The sequence below is a fragment of the Equus quagga genome, chromosome 10, assembly GCF_021613505.1.
Source record: "Equus quagga isolate Etosha38 chromosome 10, UCLA_HA_Equagga_1.0, whole genome shotgun sequence".
Taxonomy (NCBI): Eukaryota; Metazoa; Chordata; class Mammalia; order Perissodactyla; family Equidae; genus Equus; species Equus quagga.
Window position 1 is genome coordinate 82,710,143 of NC_060276.1, and position 18,019 is coordinate 82,728,161.

At 35.9% G+C, this 18,019-nt stretch overlaps 1 protein-coding gene across 2 annotated transcripts in view; it reads right to left on the reverse strand.

Annotated features, from left to right (window-relative positions):
• The window catches only part of CLCN5 (chloride voltage-gated channel 5), a 143,195-nt gene that overhangs the window by 41,162 nt on the left and 84,014 nt on the right, over window positions 1-18,019 (reverse strand). For both annotated transcript variants that reach the window (XM_046673205.1, XM_046673206.1), the window contains exon 3: window positions 3,011-3,157. In XM_046673205.1, the coding sequence (XP_046529161.1) occupies window positions 3,011-3,157 (147 nt within the window). The remainder of the gene's footprint in view (window positions 1-3,010; window positions 3,158-18,019) is intronic.

Sequence of the window (18,019 nt, forward strand, 5' to 3'; positions counted from 1 at the left end):
TTTTATGGTCAGACCTTGTAAACCACAAGCAGTAATTCTCCTGTAAAGGCTTGTGAAAAGTGGCAAAGGACTACTCATGTAAAAACACATTCAACAATTATAGGCAACGTAAAAGTCTTGTCTGCCTCTGTTTTCTAGTCTGTTAAATAGGAATAATGGATACTCACTTGCCCCAACCACCTACTGAGAGCAACATGAGCACACAAAAAGTACTTTGGTGATACAGATGCTCTATGAAATCATTTTCTATTCGATGCAATGAGGATAACAAAGCTAACCCACTCTGCTTTGACCAGAAGCCTTAAGGAGAGGTAGGCAGTTTAACTTTACGGATACACTAACTGATCATTTCACTAGAGCCAGTGATTGCCATAACCGACTCACTCTGGTTATAACTATACATAAGTAGAAGTGATACAGAAACAGGTGTCCCTTTTAGAGAAATAGGCAAATATGAAAAACCACCAAATACCAAACCATGAGTTTGCTATTTCTTTTATGAACTTTAAATTCAGGGGCTGTCTTCTACTGTCACTTTCCTGAGATACCTTTACTAGGCAAATTTCTTATCTTCTTGAACCCGTGATTTTCATACTGGTATGGTCATCCCAAGTTGGTTGCCTCCTCAGGAGGAGTTCCCAGACCTTTCTAACTAAAGTGTTATTCCCCAGTTATCTTCTATTGTCATTTAGTTTATTTCCATCCTAGTACTTATCATAACAGGTAATTAACTAGGTAATCTGTTTGTTTACTTATTTACCCAACTAGATCTAAATTCCAGATCAACCTGGATTTTATCTATTTAATCCCACAACTGTACCCCAAGTGCCTACAATAGTGCCTGGTTCATAGCAAGTGCTTAAAAAGTATTTGTTGAATGAATGAGTGAAGGAACTTGTCCTTGCGGTGACAACAAGCTTAATTCAAACTTCTTTGCATGACTTTCAAGGCCCCAATTTACTTATTTAGGCTTATATTCTGCCCTTTTATACCTCTGTATATTATGCCTGTTGATATCTCTGTAAAAGCTTGCTTTCTGCCCAAATGCTCTTCTTCCTACCAAATAACTTATCTTTCAAGGCCTTTCTTAAACACACCTTTTCTGTGAAATCTTTTCCAATCCTCCACAGACACACACACAGAATGCTTCCTCTGTTCAGTTCTTATAATAACGACAGCACTTATAATATAGGGTTATAATAGAAATAAAATAATAATAATGATAGCTAACATTTTAGAGCATTAACTCGATGCCAGGTACAGTTATAAGTACTTTATATGTTATTACTCATTTAATCCTGGAAACAACTCCAAGAAGTAGGTACTATCATTAGTACTTAGGTGTCTGTTACAGCTAGCTAGAATCAACTTCATGAAGGCTGGGATGGTGCCTTAAAAAGCCTTGCTAATTCCCAGAACCCAGCAACGTATCTGCAATGTCATAGGCCCTTACTACAAATTTGCTAAATAATGCATTCTGACATAAGTTTCTTATCCTCTGACGGCACTTTGAGAATGGCAATCCCAATCAGTTAAAGAACCAGACAGTAGTTTTAAGTAATTATACAAATTTAATCTTAAAGTGATACAGTCCTTTCTAATTACAACAAGAAGCTCAGAAGTCACAAAAGAATGATAAATCTAGTTATAGAAAAACTTAAAATATTTGTACATTAAAAAAACAAAGTTAACAAAGGCAAACCAGAAATGGAAAAAGTATATTCAACCCACATTAGACAAAAGATTAATTATAATATACGAAGGGCTTCTATAAAAAACATAAGAAAAGATAATCAGCCCATTAGAAAAACAGGAACATCATATGAACAGGAAACTTCCAGAAAAAAAAATTTAAATTGTTACAAACATATGAAAATATGCTCAACTTCATTAATTTAAAAAAGTGCAAATTAAAACAATGGGAATGTATTTATTTATTTTACTGATCATATTTTAAAGATGAAAAAAGAATTACAATATTCAGCACCAGCAAGGCTGTGGGGAAATAAATACTTTGATACACTCATGCTACAGAAATGCTTTCATATACTTAAAAGATACACACACACAAGGTTGTTCATTGTAGCACTGTTGGTAACAGCAAAAGATTGGAAATAACTGAAATGTGTATCAATGCAAGCTTGGTTAAATAAACTATGGTACAGCTATACCAGGAAACTGTATGCAGCCATTAAAAAGAGTGACATTACTGGATAACCAAATAACAGATGAGGGAAATTCTCATTTTATAAACGTACTCCAGATAATAAAAAACCTAATTATAAAAAGGGGCAAAGATTTGAAAAGACACTTCATCAAAGAGGATACAAGGTTGGCAAATAAGCATGTCAAGTGATGTTCAACATAAGCCATTAGGGAAATTAAATTAAAACCACGATGAGATAATACTACATACCCGTTAGAATGGCTCAACTAAAAATTACCGAAAATCCCAAGAGCTGTTGAGGATGCGGAACAAGCGGAGCTATCATACATAGCTAGTTCAGATGCAAACCGTACAGCCATTCCAGAAAATGGTCCTGCGTTTCCTATAAAGTTCAACATACATTTACCACATGACCCAGCGATCCCATTCCAGCCTATACTACTCAGCAAGAAAAAAGAATGAACAACTTGGATGAATCTGCAAAGCATTGAGCTGAGTGAGTGAAGGCAGTCTCAAATGGTGACATACTATGTGACTCCATGTATATAACATTCTCGAAAAGGAAAAACTGTAGGGACAGAGAAAAATAGATCAGTGGTTACCAGGAGTTGGGAGTGAGGGAGATCTAACTGCAAAGGGATAGCAAAAGAGAATTCTTTGGAGTGTTGAACTGTCTGTATCCTGTCAGTGGTGGGGCGTACCAGAAGCTGTACATGCATGTGCAAGAATCACAGGCATGTGTTAAAACTCAAAGGACTGTGCACCAGAAAATAAGTGAATTTTACTGTATGTACATTAAAAATAATTTTTAAAAACATAAATTGTCATCGGCAGTAACGATACCTTCTATTTCTCCATCTAAGGGAGGAACGTCATCTCTCATGGAGAAATCCATAGCTGTCCCGGGTATGTCCATCAAGTCTTCATCACTGGAGCTGCTCCGGAAGCTATTGAAACTCCCCTGCTGAAAGCCTCTGTTATCCATGGCTCCTGTGCAAAAAAGAAAAGAACACAGAACAAAACAGGAGGCTTATTACAATGACCTCCAAGCCCCTTACCACTTATTCTTTTTTTCTTGTGGTAAATACACATAACATAAAATTTACCACTTGAGCCATTTTAAACTAGACAATTCAGTAGCATTAAGTACATTTACGATATTGTACAATCATCATCACTACCCTTTTCCAGGAATTTTTCATCATCCCAAACAGAAACTCTGTACCCAGTAAACATAATTCCCCACCCCCTCCCCCCCACCCCTTATAACCTCTATTCTCTTTCTGTCTCTAGGATTTGCCAATTTTGGATATTTCGTACAAATGTAATCATACAATATGTGGCCTTTTGTGTCCAGCTTCTTTTACTTCCCATAAGGTTTTCAAGGCTCATCCACGTATAGCACATATCAGCACTCATTCCTCTTTAGGACTAAATAATACCCATTGTGTGAATATACCACATTTTGTTTATTCATTCATCATCTGATGGACATTTGGGTAGTTTTCACCTTTTGGATTAGCACTTATTCTTACGTCTTCTTTCATGCTCTTACTTTGACAACACAGACATGCAAACTACTTAGTATATTCAGTTACCCTCCAGATGTAATGTACCTCTACCTTTACCATGTAGTTGATAGCAGTTGTTCGAGAACCATGCAAATGAGCAAACCAAATGAGGACATGTATACAAAACACATATGAGTTCACAAGTAATCAATTGATACAAAAACTAGACATCAGTATTGAGAAATGTGTTAGCCATTTGAGAGTGGAGAAACATTATCTTATGGCCCTGACTCTCCCAGAGCTCCTAACACAATGCAGATGCACAGAAATACCGGGAAAAAGAGGCACACTGCGCTGCGCCATTCCATGTTGTTCTCTACTCAAGAACTGAATATTAAAGATGAAACATTTTCTACATCCTAAGTATGAATTTTCAGATTACAAATTATACTCAAAAGATCTTAGTATTTGATTAAAAAAAAAACAGTATAGCCAACTTTGTCTTATCTAGCCCTGCTCCTCCAATTTGTTTTATGAAATCTTGATTGAGAATCATAGTTGGCAAAGTTCTATTGGATTAGGCAAATAATATTCCTTTTGAAGTATTCCAAATCTTTTAAGAACCTTCTTACTCTAGGTTATCAGAATTATGTGTGATGAATGTGGTAAAAACCAAATTGGAAATTAAGCAATAGGTCTGAAAAATTTGAATCATAGCAGATAAATTAAATTTCAAACATTGAGCATAAATGAGAAAGAACCAACATTTACCAGGTATTTAGCAATTTTCAGGGGCGGGGCTGTGTGCTTAAAATGAACTCTTTGACTTAATTTTTACAATGTTCCCATGCTGTGGCATTATCATTCCTGGTGCAGATGGGGAAACTGAAGCTCAGAGAGGCTAAGTAACTTGCCAAGTCAGTTGTTAAAAAACGTTAAGCTCCAAATCATGTGTTCAGTTTCACAACACTTCACTTGTAATAAAGAGAACAGCCTGACAGAAGTGTAAGGGAGATTTATGAACCACCTACTATATACAAATGACTGTGGGACAGAGAGACAGATACAAAAATGATGCTGAGTAGGCCAGATGAGATGAAGATTGAGAGGCAAAGATTTGGGAGTTATCAACATCAAGGTGATGGTTGAAACCAAGAGAACAGATATTCCAAGGGATACCTAAAGTTCACTTATGGATAAAGATGAATATAAATCAAAGAAATGCATTCTCAATATCCCTCTTTAGTATGCACAAATAGCTTACACTCTGCACAGAGGTGAACTAAACAAAAGGTTCCCCAGGAACATGACCGTGCTTACACAGTGACATGCGGTCAAGCAAGGAAGGCAGGGTCATCTACTCAGTACTAATATGTACAAAACTATTGATCATAAAACCACTTCCTAACCAACAAAAACTCTAAGCTTGCTATGTGGATCAAATGGGCCGCTCGCTTGCCAATCCTGCATCCCCCCCAGACTTTTCCCCCTGCTCTCTCCTGCTTCCTTCACTCCCCTTCTCCCAGCACTCCCACAACAGTGCACTTACATGGAATTCCCTGTCTCAGTTGCTGCCTGTAGGGAACCTCACCTACCAGGAGATCCTTAGCAGTTTTTTCCTATTTCTAACAACACATAGGAAATGCTGAATCTCTCCGTCTTCCCTCCTGTCACCCAGGAAGAAGCGTCTTTACTCTTTAAGAAAAAAATAGCCTCTCTACTTTGTTCTGGATCTGACTGAGATAATACATCCTTCCCTGTCTTACTCTGATTTACTTTATTTTAATCTTTAAGGAGACCTACTATCTCCAGCTCTTATCTCTACCTCAAGCTCCAGCCCTGAAGCCCCAAGAACTCCACTGGACACTTGTTACTACTTCAAACTCAACTGGATGAAAATGAAAAAACAGTGGAAATAACATTAACCTAGACACAAATAATAAAATCCAAACAAGGCATATTCCCTGCCCCCACCCTCCACATCAACTTTCCTTTTCAATGCAGGCAGCTTCAGAGTCAATACTGCAGTTAATGTTTGTCTAACTCTGGGATTGACTACATTCAACCAACCTGCCAAAAAGCACTCACTCTCAAGAGTAGGTATTCCAGGTTTCTAGAAATCTTAGCTGAAAACAAGCACCATTTTAGCTGACAAGAACAACCAAAGCTAATAGAGTAGCACAATTCAAGGGGTTTTCTTTCCATTTAAATTTATTAAATGCCCATGAATTCCATACAGTGACCAGCACTGAAAGAAAGCAAGAAAATTGCAAAATGATGCAGAATCCTTTCCCTCTCTCTCCACTGGTTCTATGTTTCATTCAGGAAATGATTTAAAATACACAGTTCCAGTAACTCTACATTAGCCACACAAATTATAGGAAGAAAAAGTATGGGGAGTCCAAAAATAATTCATATTTGGCTTTGGAATATGTCCTGTAGTCATATTTTCAGATGGGTGTACCTATTGTTCTGGGAATTCATTAAAACAAAATAATGACACTACAAGCTGAAGACTCAACAAAGGAGAAGCTGGAAAACTTTTCAGTTTCCCCATTAGGACTTTATGAACTCCTTCCTGTAATCCACTGACACAGAGCAATCCATCTAAATTGACCTGTCTCATTCCAAACATTTCCTGAAGCAGCTATCTGGTTCACTGTTTGGGTTTGAAAGTGCTTCCTTGATAAGTACATAGAAACAAAGGGTCAACTAAAGAAAATTAGAAGCAGCAAGTAAATCAAGGAAAACAGATGCTATAAATAGGAGTTCAGTAAAGGAAATAAATACAATCAGTAAAACTCAAAGTGATATTTGCCCATGGACAATCCACTCTGCTACAGTCTTTGGTTTTATTTTGCAGATATAAAAGAGTTCAAGAGAAAAAGTTAAAGCAGCAGAATAATGAGGAAATAACTTAAAGTTCCTTAAAGTTGAGATTTGAACCCACATCTAGTTGAACTCCAAGCCTAGTGCTCTTTCCATAACACTTTGGAACTTCACTATGACACATCAGTCCAGAGATTGGCACATGTGGATAAATCAAATACCTAGATGGCCACCAGCCTGAGGTCAGTTAGAATTTAGGGTAGGCTAGGAACAAAGTAAGGGGATTTGATTTATTTTCCCAACTAGTGGATTACATATAGGGAGAACAGAAATCAGGGGAAAATGTTGTTTGGTTGATATTTGTGTTACATAGCTGACACTTCAGTGCCTTTTGTCACTCTCTTGCTTAAAATCATAAGCTGGTTCCTTTCCCCATTGCCTTTAGGGTCAAGTTGAAATTTCTCTGCATGGCATTCAGGACTCTATCAAATTTAGATTTCATCTATCTAGATAGACTTATCTCCTGCCACAAATTCGTTATACTCCACATAGGCCATGCACTTTACTTTTTTCTTTTGTTTTTGGTGAGGAAGATTGGCCCTGAGCTAACATCTGTGCCAATCTTCCTCTATTTTTTATATGTGGGACACCGCCACAGCATGGCTTGATGAGCACTGTAGGTCTGCACCTGGGATCCGAACTTACAAACCCCAAGCCACCAAAGCAGAGCACACAAACTTAACCACTACACCACTGGGCTGGCCCCTTGGCCACGTACATTTTTTGAAGACGAAGAAGATTAGCCCTAAGCTAACATCTGCCGCCAATCCTCTTTTTTGCTGAGGAAGATTGGCCCTGAGCTAACATCTGTGCCCATCTTCCTCTACTTTATATGTGGGATGCCTGCCACAGCATGGCTTGATAAGTGGTGCATAGGTCCGTGCCTGGAATCTGAACTGGTGAACCCCAGACTGCCAAAGTGGAGCTGGCGAACTTAACCACTACACCACTGGCTGCCCCCCCAGGCCATGTACATTTATGCCTCAGTGCCTTTGCTCCGGCCAGATACTCTATCTGGAATCCCATTCAGCCCTCCCATCTTCTCTTCAGCCTGGTTAAATCCCATTCAATCCATCTAGGGCCAGCTCGAACAGGCTTTTCCCTCAACACTCCCTTTGTTCAGACATCTATGTTGATTGCATAATCTCTTCCACTTGAGTCTTGTCACTACACCATGTCCTTTTCATTTCTGTTGTCCCAGCAACTCTAGTGTTGTTCCAGAGTAAATGTTCAATAAATGCACATTGAGGAGGATTCCAGTTGGGGAGGAAGGGTTAACAGCCAATCAACATATTTATGGTTGACACTCAATACATCTATGCCTTGCACTATGAGGGTAGGGAATTGGGGATACAAAAAGTGTTTGTTACCCTGTCACTACTCTCAAGGAATTTATAGTCTAGTTGGGGAGAAAACTTTCACATAATGCAATTACACAACAGCTAAGTGTTAAACTGTTACAATAAAGGTGCAACTGGCATTCAGAAAATGGAGGGGAGTTTGTAAGCTAGAGAAGGCTTCATGGAGGAAAGAGGGTATTCCAGGCCCAGGAAACAAAATGGCAAAGGCTTGAGCTGAGAATAAGGCTGGCATTTGTGCTTGACTAGAGGACAGATTAAGTGAGCAAATGAATGGAGATAGACCATAAAGGATCTGGGAAGCCAATGGAGTCACTGTGGTTTTTGAGGAACAATATGATAAAAACACAATTTTAGGAGATGTGGCAGCATTGGGCTGGAAGAGAGAGGAGGAAAGGACTAGGAAGGCAGTTTACTACTTTCAGTTTCAATGTAGGTGATTTGGGATAGAGGAGGAAGGGGGGAAAGGGGAGGATGAGTGCATATTCCCAAAAGTTGTACTGAAAGAGCCAGGTGGGGTGGGCGGGACAGTGCTTGCTTGTGGTATGGCACACTGGCATCTTGTTTTACTAGTGACAGTGACACATGTTGGGTAAAATAAATTAATACATCCATCTCAACTAGCCCAACTGGCAAAAAAAAATGTACAAACCAATAGGTGGGCCGACATACACGACCCTTCAAATGAAAATAGAACATATACCACATATTCCAATGCTAACAAGCACAAAGAAGCAATAAACTTTTCTATTTCTTATTTTTGCTCCTCAAAAATAACTGTTGACCTGCACATGGCATTCTGCATAACATATGCCAGATACTGCAAATGTGGAACAGGGAGACTGCAAGAGGAAGAAAGGGTTAAGAGAGGCATTATACAATTGACCAAGATACAAGTATTGTCATATCATTAAAAATAAAACATTAACACAATCCTAAGTATAACACTGAAGGTGATAAAAACTGGCATATACATAAAATCACCTTTTGTCTACACACTATACTTTGGGCTACTTGAAGACAAAGAGACTTAAATCTGTGTACCCAAGTGCTGAACACAAAGAGAGATCTCAGTAAATAATCTAGCTCACACTCCAATTCCAGTTTTAGTTACATTATTTTGAGAAGCAGAAATGAAATGTGAATATTGGAGAGTAATCTCTGAGATGCCATAGAAAGTGCTTATTTCAAAGGTTTGGGCCAATCCTTAGTCCAAGGTACCTTCTCTACCAGTCGGAGTTGCAGGTAAAAAGTCCCAGGAGGAAATAATAGTGCTTCTTCTCCCAGTGTGGTCTTTATCTGGGAGGCATTCTACAGCTGAGGAGGAGTTATGAGAGAAGACAGGACTCAGAGAAGGCAGTATCAGCGCAGCCGCTCAAACTTTTTGGTCTCAAGTTCCCTTTAGTCTTCAAAATTATTGAGGAACCTAAAGAGTTTTTCTTTATATGGGTTATCTCTACAGATATTTACTGAATTATAAATTAAGACCCCAAAATGCTTAAAATACATATTTATTAATGCATTTAAATATTTATTAATTTATTTAAATATTAATACAATTCCGACTGGTAGAGAAGGTGCTTTGGGTTAAGGATTGGCCCAAATCTTTGAAATAAGCACTTCCTATGGCATCTCAGAGATTACTCTCCAATATTCACATTTCATTTCTGCTTCTCAAAATAATGTAACTAAAACTGGAATTGGAGTATAAACTAGATTATTATTCAACCCACTGTATGGTAACATTAACATTTTTTGAAAAAATCTATAGTTTCTAAAACTAAAAAAATTAGTGAGAGGCATTTTGCAAATCTTTTTAATGTCTGCCTTAATAGAGGACAGCTGGATTCTGCTTCACATATTCCATTAGCCATCAGAGCAATGACATCATCATCTGTCTATTCATGAGAAAAGGAGAGTGAAAAAGGTAAATAATGTCTTAACATTAATATGAAAATGGTTTTGACCTCATAGACCCCCCCCCACCAAAGGGTCTCAGGAACTCCCAGACTGCTCTTTGAGAATTGTTGAAGCAGAGAAAGAACACAGAATGGAGAAACTGTACTTGGACCACACTCATGATTGGTGAGAAGGTGAAAGAGGACAAACCAGTCAGAAGAGACTGTGTTGACGGCTATGAAAATGAACCAAATGACAAACTAATATTTCCTATAAATTTTTTTCCCAAAGGAATAATAGATATATAGAGATTGTTCAAATCATTAAAACTGAATCCCAACAGATGAACAGGCAAAAGATATTAGTAGATAATTCATTAAAGAAAAGGAAAAAAAGGGCTTTAAAATTTCAGAAAAATTAAAATTAAAAAATAATATACTTTTTTAAAAAACTAACTATTGGTAGTGAGCATGATGCAGTCTATACAGAAACTGATATATAATGATGTACATCTGAAATTACACAATGTTATAAACCAATATGACCTCAATAAAATAAAAATAATAATAATATGCTATCTTCCCTTAGCAGATCAGCTTTTCTTTGATTTTATCTTAGAGATTTTGCAAATATAATAACACCCTGTTATAAAGGCTTTGAAGAAGTGATAAATAAAATGGCCATGGAAGTGCCCTGAGGTTCAAGGACAAGGGCCTCCCTGGACTGACAAAGACAACACATGAAATTTATACATCACTTTCACTTTGGAATATACAAGTAAAACTCTTAAATAAACTTGAACAAACTGAATATAGGATCACATTGAAAAATTTGCCTATTATAAACAGGAGGGTTTATTCCAAGAATGCAAGACTGGTATCACAAGGGAAACTATCAACATAATTTACCAGATTAAGAGAGAAAATTTTAAAGTGATAATTATCTCAACACATGTCAAGAATGGATTTTTTTAATTTACATTTATTCTGGATTAAAATTTTTTCAATATTCCAGGTGTAGGATTTCTTTCTTGACACGGTATAGAATATTTAAATTCTAGTAGCAAAATATCATTCCCCTTACTACAGGAAGGCAACGATGCCTTCCGTTGCCAATTATATTTAACATGGTACAAGAAAAATTCTAAGAGAAAAAAACGAAGGATGCATATAGGAAAGGAAGAAATACGATATTCTGATATTTGGATTGAATATTTGAATATGTGGTATGAATGCATATCTATATAATCCTAAGAATATTAACTAACAATTGGGTAATAAATGAATTCAGAAATTAGAAAATATACAGAAAGCAACTGCATTCCTATGTACTACCACAGAACTAGAAAATATAATAATTTATTTATGACAGAGACATAAACTCAAAATGCAACATTACTTTAAAAATTTATAAAAGCCAAATAGGAGGAAAACAAGGAAGACATAAGTCAACAAAGATGCTCTTGGATGTATCATGCCCTTGGAAAGTCTAAATGTAGCAAGAACGAAACATCCTAATTTGAACTATATTATATTTATATATTAATCTAAAGTCCCTATGGAACCCCTTATGTAACTTAAAAGACTGATAGTGAAGTTCATCTAGAAGAGTAAGTAGACAAGGATACTAGTGTATATATTTCCTTAAATGTAAATATGGCACACTTATCCTGTCAGATTTTAATCTTCTAAAAAGAAACTATCATCAAAACCTTATGGTATTGGATTAAGAATAGAGATTCTAGCAACGGATACAAACTATTATAAGAACTTAAAAGTTGATAAACGAGAAGTGACACAAATATAAGGAAAGAGTCACTTTTTAGTAAATAGTTGAAGGACTGCTAGATATAAAAATGGAAAACAATATAGAATTACAGCATATACTATACTGCAACAAATTCCAGATGGGGTTTTTAAAAGTTGATTTTTTAAAGAACACAGAATAGTATATTTATCCCAGATGTGGAGAATAGACAAAATTACTTCTGACTATGAAAAGAGATAAAATGGATTAATTCATATGTACTAAATTAAATAACTTTTTGCATCAGGGAATGTAAGCAATAAAATGAAGTAAAAGGAACAGAAAAGGAACACATCCATGTCATCACAGATAAAGGTAATAGAAAAGATGAAAGCAAATATCCAAGTAAAAATCAAAGGACTTCTGGTTTCTGGTCGAGCATGTAAGGTCCTTGGAAGTCATCACTCTCATCCTCACAATGAGAAAAAAGCTGAACAAACCGAAAATCAACAAGTCTTCTTAGATCCACCAGAGAACTGAGGTCACAGGGCAAACTGTTGCCCCCAGAATTGGAGAGAAAGACAGGCAGATACAGAAAATCACAGCCTACACGAGCAGAAACCTCTGGGGGAACCAGTACCAGGGTAGGAGAACCTAAATTGTAATTGAAGAATCGCTGGTGGCTCAGTGTAGACAAGTTTGAGAGTTAAAAACTCAGGGCACCCAGTCTTAGAGGGACCCCACACTTCCATAAGTTTTGCCAGAAGCCCTACTAGGTTCTCACAGTGAAAACCAGAGAAAAACCCCCTTGTGCTTCCAGCCAGGGGAGGGGAAATGTAGCCATTTTGCAATACAACAGAGCATTCTGTTCTTCTCAACAAGGCCTACCCTCAAAAGAAACTATTTTACCAGAGCCTAACCAACTTAAGGGAAAGGAAAACTCAACTCTAGCTCCCTCTAGCCTCCTGTCTCACAAAACGGGCAGAACCCCAAAACAAAACTGAGAAACACTTGTGAAGTTCACAACTGAGGGGTACAGGCACACTAAAAGACTGAAACCCAATCACAGGACTATAGAATACTTCCTCTTCCCACACACCTTACTACCACATCAGTAGGGCTCCTGAATGACAACAGGGGAATACAATTGAAAGAACTCATGTCTTAAACCTTATTTAAGAAGCCATCTCTAGGGAAACCCAAATACACAAGACAGACAAAAACAAAGACACTAGAGGAAATTTTAGCCTCTGACACATACAACTACAGCATACAGTAAAAACAGCCTAACCTCTACCCAAATAAACATGAAACCTCACACTAAAGGCATATTTACCTCAGTTACTTTTACCAGTATATCATATCCAGTTTTTAACAAAAAATTACAAGGAATACTATACGACAAAAGAACACAGCATGCAGAGACAGAGCAAGTATCAGAACGAGAGTCAGATATGGAATGCATGTTAGAATTATCAGAACAGCAGTTTAAACTAACTATGATTAATATGCTAAGGGCCCTAAAGGAAAAGGTGGACAACATGCAAAAACAGATGGGTAATGTAAGCAGAGAGATGAAAACTCTCAGAAAAAATCAAAAGGAAATGCTAGAGATGAAAAACACTGTGACAGATATGAAGAATGTCTTTGCTGAGCTCATCAACAGACTGGACACAGCAGAGGAAAAGAATCAGCAAGCTTCAAGAAATGTCAAAAGAAACTTCCAAAACTGAAACGCAAAGAGAAAAAAAAGAATGAAAAAAAATGAACAGAATATCAAAAACTATGGGAAAATTACAAAAGGTGTAACATATACATAAAGGGAATACCAGAATGAGAAGAAAGAAAGGAACAGAAGAAATATCTGAAGTAATAACGACTGAGAATTTCCTAAAATTAATGATAATCACCAAACCACAGGTCCAGGAAGGTCAGAAAATACTAAGGAGGACAAATACAAAAAAAATCCACATTTAGGCATATCATATCCAAACTGCAGAAAATCAAAGACAAAGAAAAAGCTTGAAAGCAGTCAGAGGAAAAAACACCTTACCTATAGAGGAGCAAGGATCACAATTATATCAGACTTCTCTTCAGAAACTATGCAAGCAAAAAGATAGAATAGTGAAATATATGAAAGGCTGAAAAGAACCACCAATCCAGAATTCTGAATCCAGAGAAACTACCCTTCAAAACTGAAATTTTTCTCAGAGAAATTATTCAAGTAGACTTGCCTTGCAAGAAATGTTAAAAGAAATTCTACAGAAAGAAGAAAATAATATAGGTCAGAAACTCAGATCTACATAAAGAAAGGAAGAATGCTAGAGAAGGAATAAATTAAAGTAAAATATTTTGTTTTATTCTTAATTGATCTAACCAAAAATAGTTTGTTCAAAATAATAATGTCATTAAAGTTTTCAGTGATGATCACTTATGAACAAGTGAAACGAAAGACAGTAATGTTACAAGAGACAGGAGAGAGGAAGTGGGAATACTCTGTTACAGGGTACTTGTATTACCCATGAAGTAGTATTAGGTTATTTGAAAGACTTGAATTAGTTATAAATGCATATTGTAGACATAGGACAACCACTAAAAAGAAAAACTTTTAAAAAAGAAGTATAATTGATAGGACAAGAAAGGAGGAAAAATAGAAACTATTCATACAAAATCATATAAAATGCTCCGTTAAAACCAGAGAAGGCAGAAAAAGAATGGAAGACAAAAAAGAACAAGGGCAATGAATAGGAAACAGTAACGAATATGGCTGATATTAATCCAACCATATCAGTAATCTCTTTAAATGTCAATGGTCTAAATAGACCAATTAAAAGACAGAGACTGTCAGAGTAAAAATACAATATCCAACTATGTTGTCTACAAGGAACTTACTTTAAATATAAAGACTCAGATTAAAAGCAAGAAGATGGAGAAAGATATAACATGCTAACACTAATCAAAAGGAAGCTGGAGTAGCTATATTAATTTCAGACAAAGCACACTTCAGAGCAAGGAAAATTATCAGGGATAAAGAACGGCATTACATAATAATAAAGGGGTCAATTCTCAAAGAAGCCATATAATCCTTAATTTATATGTGCCTAACAACACAGTGTAAAAATACACGAGGCAAAACCTGATAGAATGGCAAAGAGAAATGGGTTCATCTTAGAGACTTCAACACCCCTCTACTGGAAATGGACAGATCCAGCAGCAGAAAATCAGTAAAGACATAGTTGAACACAGCATCATCAATCAACTGGATCTAACTGACATCTGTAGTATTCTTCATCTAACAACAGCAGAATACACATTCTTCTCAAGCTCATACAGAATATTCTTTAAGAGAGATGACATTCTGGGCCATGAAATATACTTTAACAAATTTTTAAAAAGGAAATCATACAAAGCCTGCTCTTGGATCACAATGGAATTAAACTAGAAATCAATAACGGAAAGGTAGCTGAAAAAATCCTACATACTTGAAGTTTAAACAACATACTTCTAAATAACACATGAGTCCAAGAAAAAGTCTCAAGAGAAATTTCAAAACATTTTAAACTAAATAAAAATGAAAAAACAACATCACAATTTGTTGGATGCAGCAAAATCAGTACTTAGAAGAAAATTTATAGAATTGAATATATCAGAAAAGAAGCATATATCAGAAAAGAAGATCTAAAATCAACCATCTAAGCTTCCACCTTAGGAAACTAGAAAAAGAAGAGCAAATTAAACCCAAAGTAAGCAGAAGAAAAGAAATAATAAAAATTAGAGCAGAAGTCAACGAAATTGAAGACAGGAAATCAATGGAGAAAATCAACAAAAGCAAAAGTTGGTACTTTGAAAAGATCAATAAAATTAATAAACCTCTAGCTAGGTTAACTAAGAAAAAGAGAAGATACAAATTACTAATATAAAAAAAACGAAATAGGGACCATCACTATTCATCATGTAGACATAAAAAAGATAATAAAGGAATATTATTAACAATTCTCTGTCCACAAGTTTGATAACGTAGATAAAATAGACCAACTCCTTGAAAGACATAATCTACCAAAACTCACACAAAGAAAAATAGATCGTGAGAATATGCCTATATCTATTCAAGAAATTGAATCACTAATCAATAACCTTCCAAAACAGAAAGCACTAGACCCAGATAGGATCACTGGTGAATTCTACCAAACATTTAAAGAAGAAATTATATTAATTCTCTACAACCTCTTTCAAAAAATAGAATCAGAGGGAATACTTCCTAACCCATTCCATAAGGCTAGCATTATTTTAATACCAAAACAAGACAAAGACATTACAGGAAAGGAAAACTACAGACCAACCTCTCTCATGAACATAACTGCAAAAATTCTCAACAAAATACTAGCAGATCAAATCCAACTACATATAAAAAGAACTTATATACATTGACCAAGTGTGATTTATTTCAGGCATGCAAAGCAGGTCCAAAATTTAAAAATTAATGTAATGAAAGGCTACAGAAGAAAAATCATATGAACATATCAATCAATACCAAAAAAAAAAAGGATTTGATAAAATCCAACATCCATTAATGACAAAAATCTCTCAGCAATTAGGAATGAAGGGGAACCTCCTGGACTTGATAAAGAACATCTACAAAAAACCTAGTTAGTATCATACTTAATGGTGAGAAACTAGATGCTTTCCTGCTAAGATAAGAAACAAGACAAGAATATCTGCACTCAACACTCCTATTCAGCATTGTACTGGAAGTCCCAACTAATGCAATAAAACAAGAAAAGGAAACAAAAGGTATATAGGTTGGGAAGGAAGACATAAAACTGTCTTTGTTCACAATGACATGATTGTCTATGTGGAAAATCCAAAGGAATCAACAAAAAAACTCCCAGAACTAATAAGCAACTATAGCAAGGTTGCAGGATACAAGGTCAACATACAAAAGTCGACTACTTCCTTATGTATCAGCAATGAACAACTGAAATTTGAAACTAAAAACACTATGTCATTTACATTAGCAAGAAAAAATGAGATAATTTGGTATAAATCTAACAAAATATGTATAAGACGTATATGAGGAAAACTATAAAAATCTGATGAAAGACATCAAAGAGGATCTAAATAATTGGAGATACATTCCATGCACGTGGATAGGAAGACTCAATATTATCAACATGTTAGTTCTTCCCAACTTCATCTATAGATTCAAGGCAACCCCAATTACAATCCCAGTAAGTTATTTTGTGGACACTGAGAAACTGATTCTAAAGTTTATATGGAGAGGCAAAAGACACAGAATAGCCAACATAGTACTGAAGGAGAAGAACAAAATCGGAGCACTGACATTACCGGACTTCAAGACTTACAATAAAACTACAGTAATCAAGACAGTACGATACTGGTAAAAGAAGAGACAAAGAGATCAACAGAACAGAATAAAGAACCCAGGAACAGAAACACACAAATATAGTTAACTGATCTTTGGCAAAGGAGCAAAGGCAATTCAGTGGAGAAAGGATAGCCTTTTCAACAAATGGTGCTGGAACAACTGGACATCTTCATGCAAACAAAAAATGAATCTAGACACAGATCTTCAATTTTTACAAGAATTAACTCAAAATGGATCATAGACTTAAATGTAAAATGCAAAACTATAAAACTTCTACAAGATAACATAAAAGAAAATCTGGTGACCTTGAGTTTGGCAATGACTTTTTAGATATAACACTAAAAGTATGATCTATGAAAGAAAAAATTGATAAAAATTGGGCTTTATTAAAATTAAAAACTTCTCTGCAAAATCCACTGTTAATAAAATGAAAAAACAAGTCACATACTGAGAGAAATATTTGCAAAAGCCATATCTGGTAAGTGGCTGATATCCAAAATATACAAAGAAATCTTAAAATTCAACAACAAGAAAATGAACAACCCAATTAAAAAATAGGCAAAAGATTGAAATGTAACCAAAGAAGATATACGGATTGCAAATAAGCATATGAAAAGATGTTCACCATCATGTGTAATTAGAGAATTGCAAATTAAAACGAGATCCCACTACATACCTATCAGAATGGCTAAAATCCAGAACACTGACAACACCAAACGCTGGAGAGGATGTGGAGCAACAGGAACTCTCATTCATTGCTGGTGGGAATATGAATGGTACAGCCACTTTGGAAGACAGTTTGGCAATTTCTTAGGAAAAAAACATGCTCTTACTATACAATCCAGCAATCACACTCCTTGGTATTCACCCAATGATCTGAAAATTTATGTCCACATAAAAACCTGCACACAGATGCTTATAGCAGCTTTACTCATAATTGCCAAAAGCTGAAAGAAACCAAGATGTCCTTCAGTAGGTGAATGGACAGACAAACTGTGGTACATCCAGACAGAATATCATCTAGTGATAAAAACAAATGAGCTATCAAGCCACGAAAAGATAT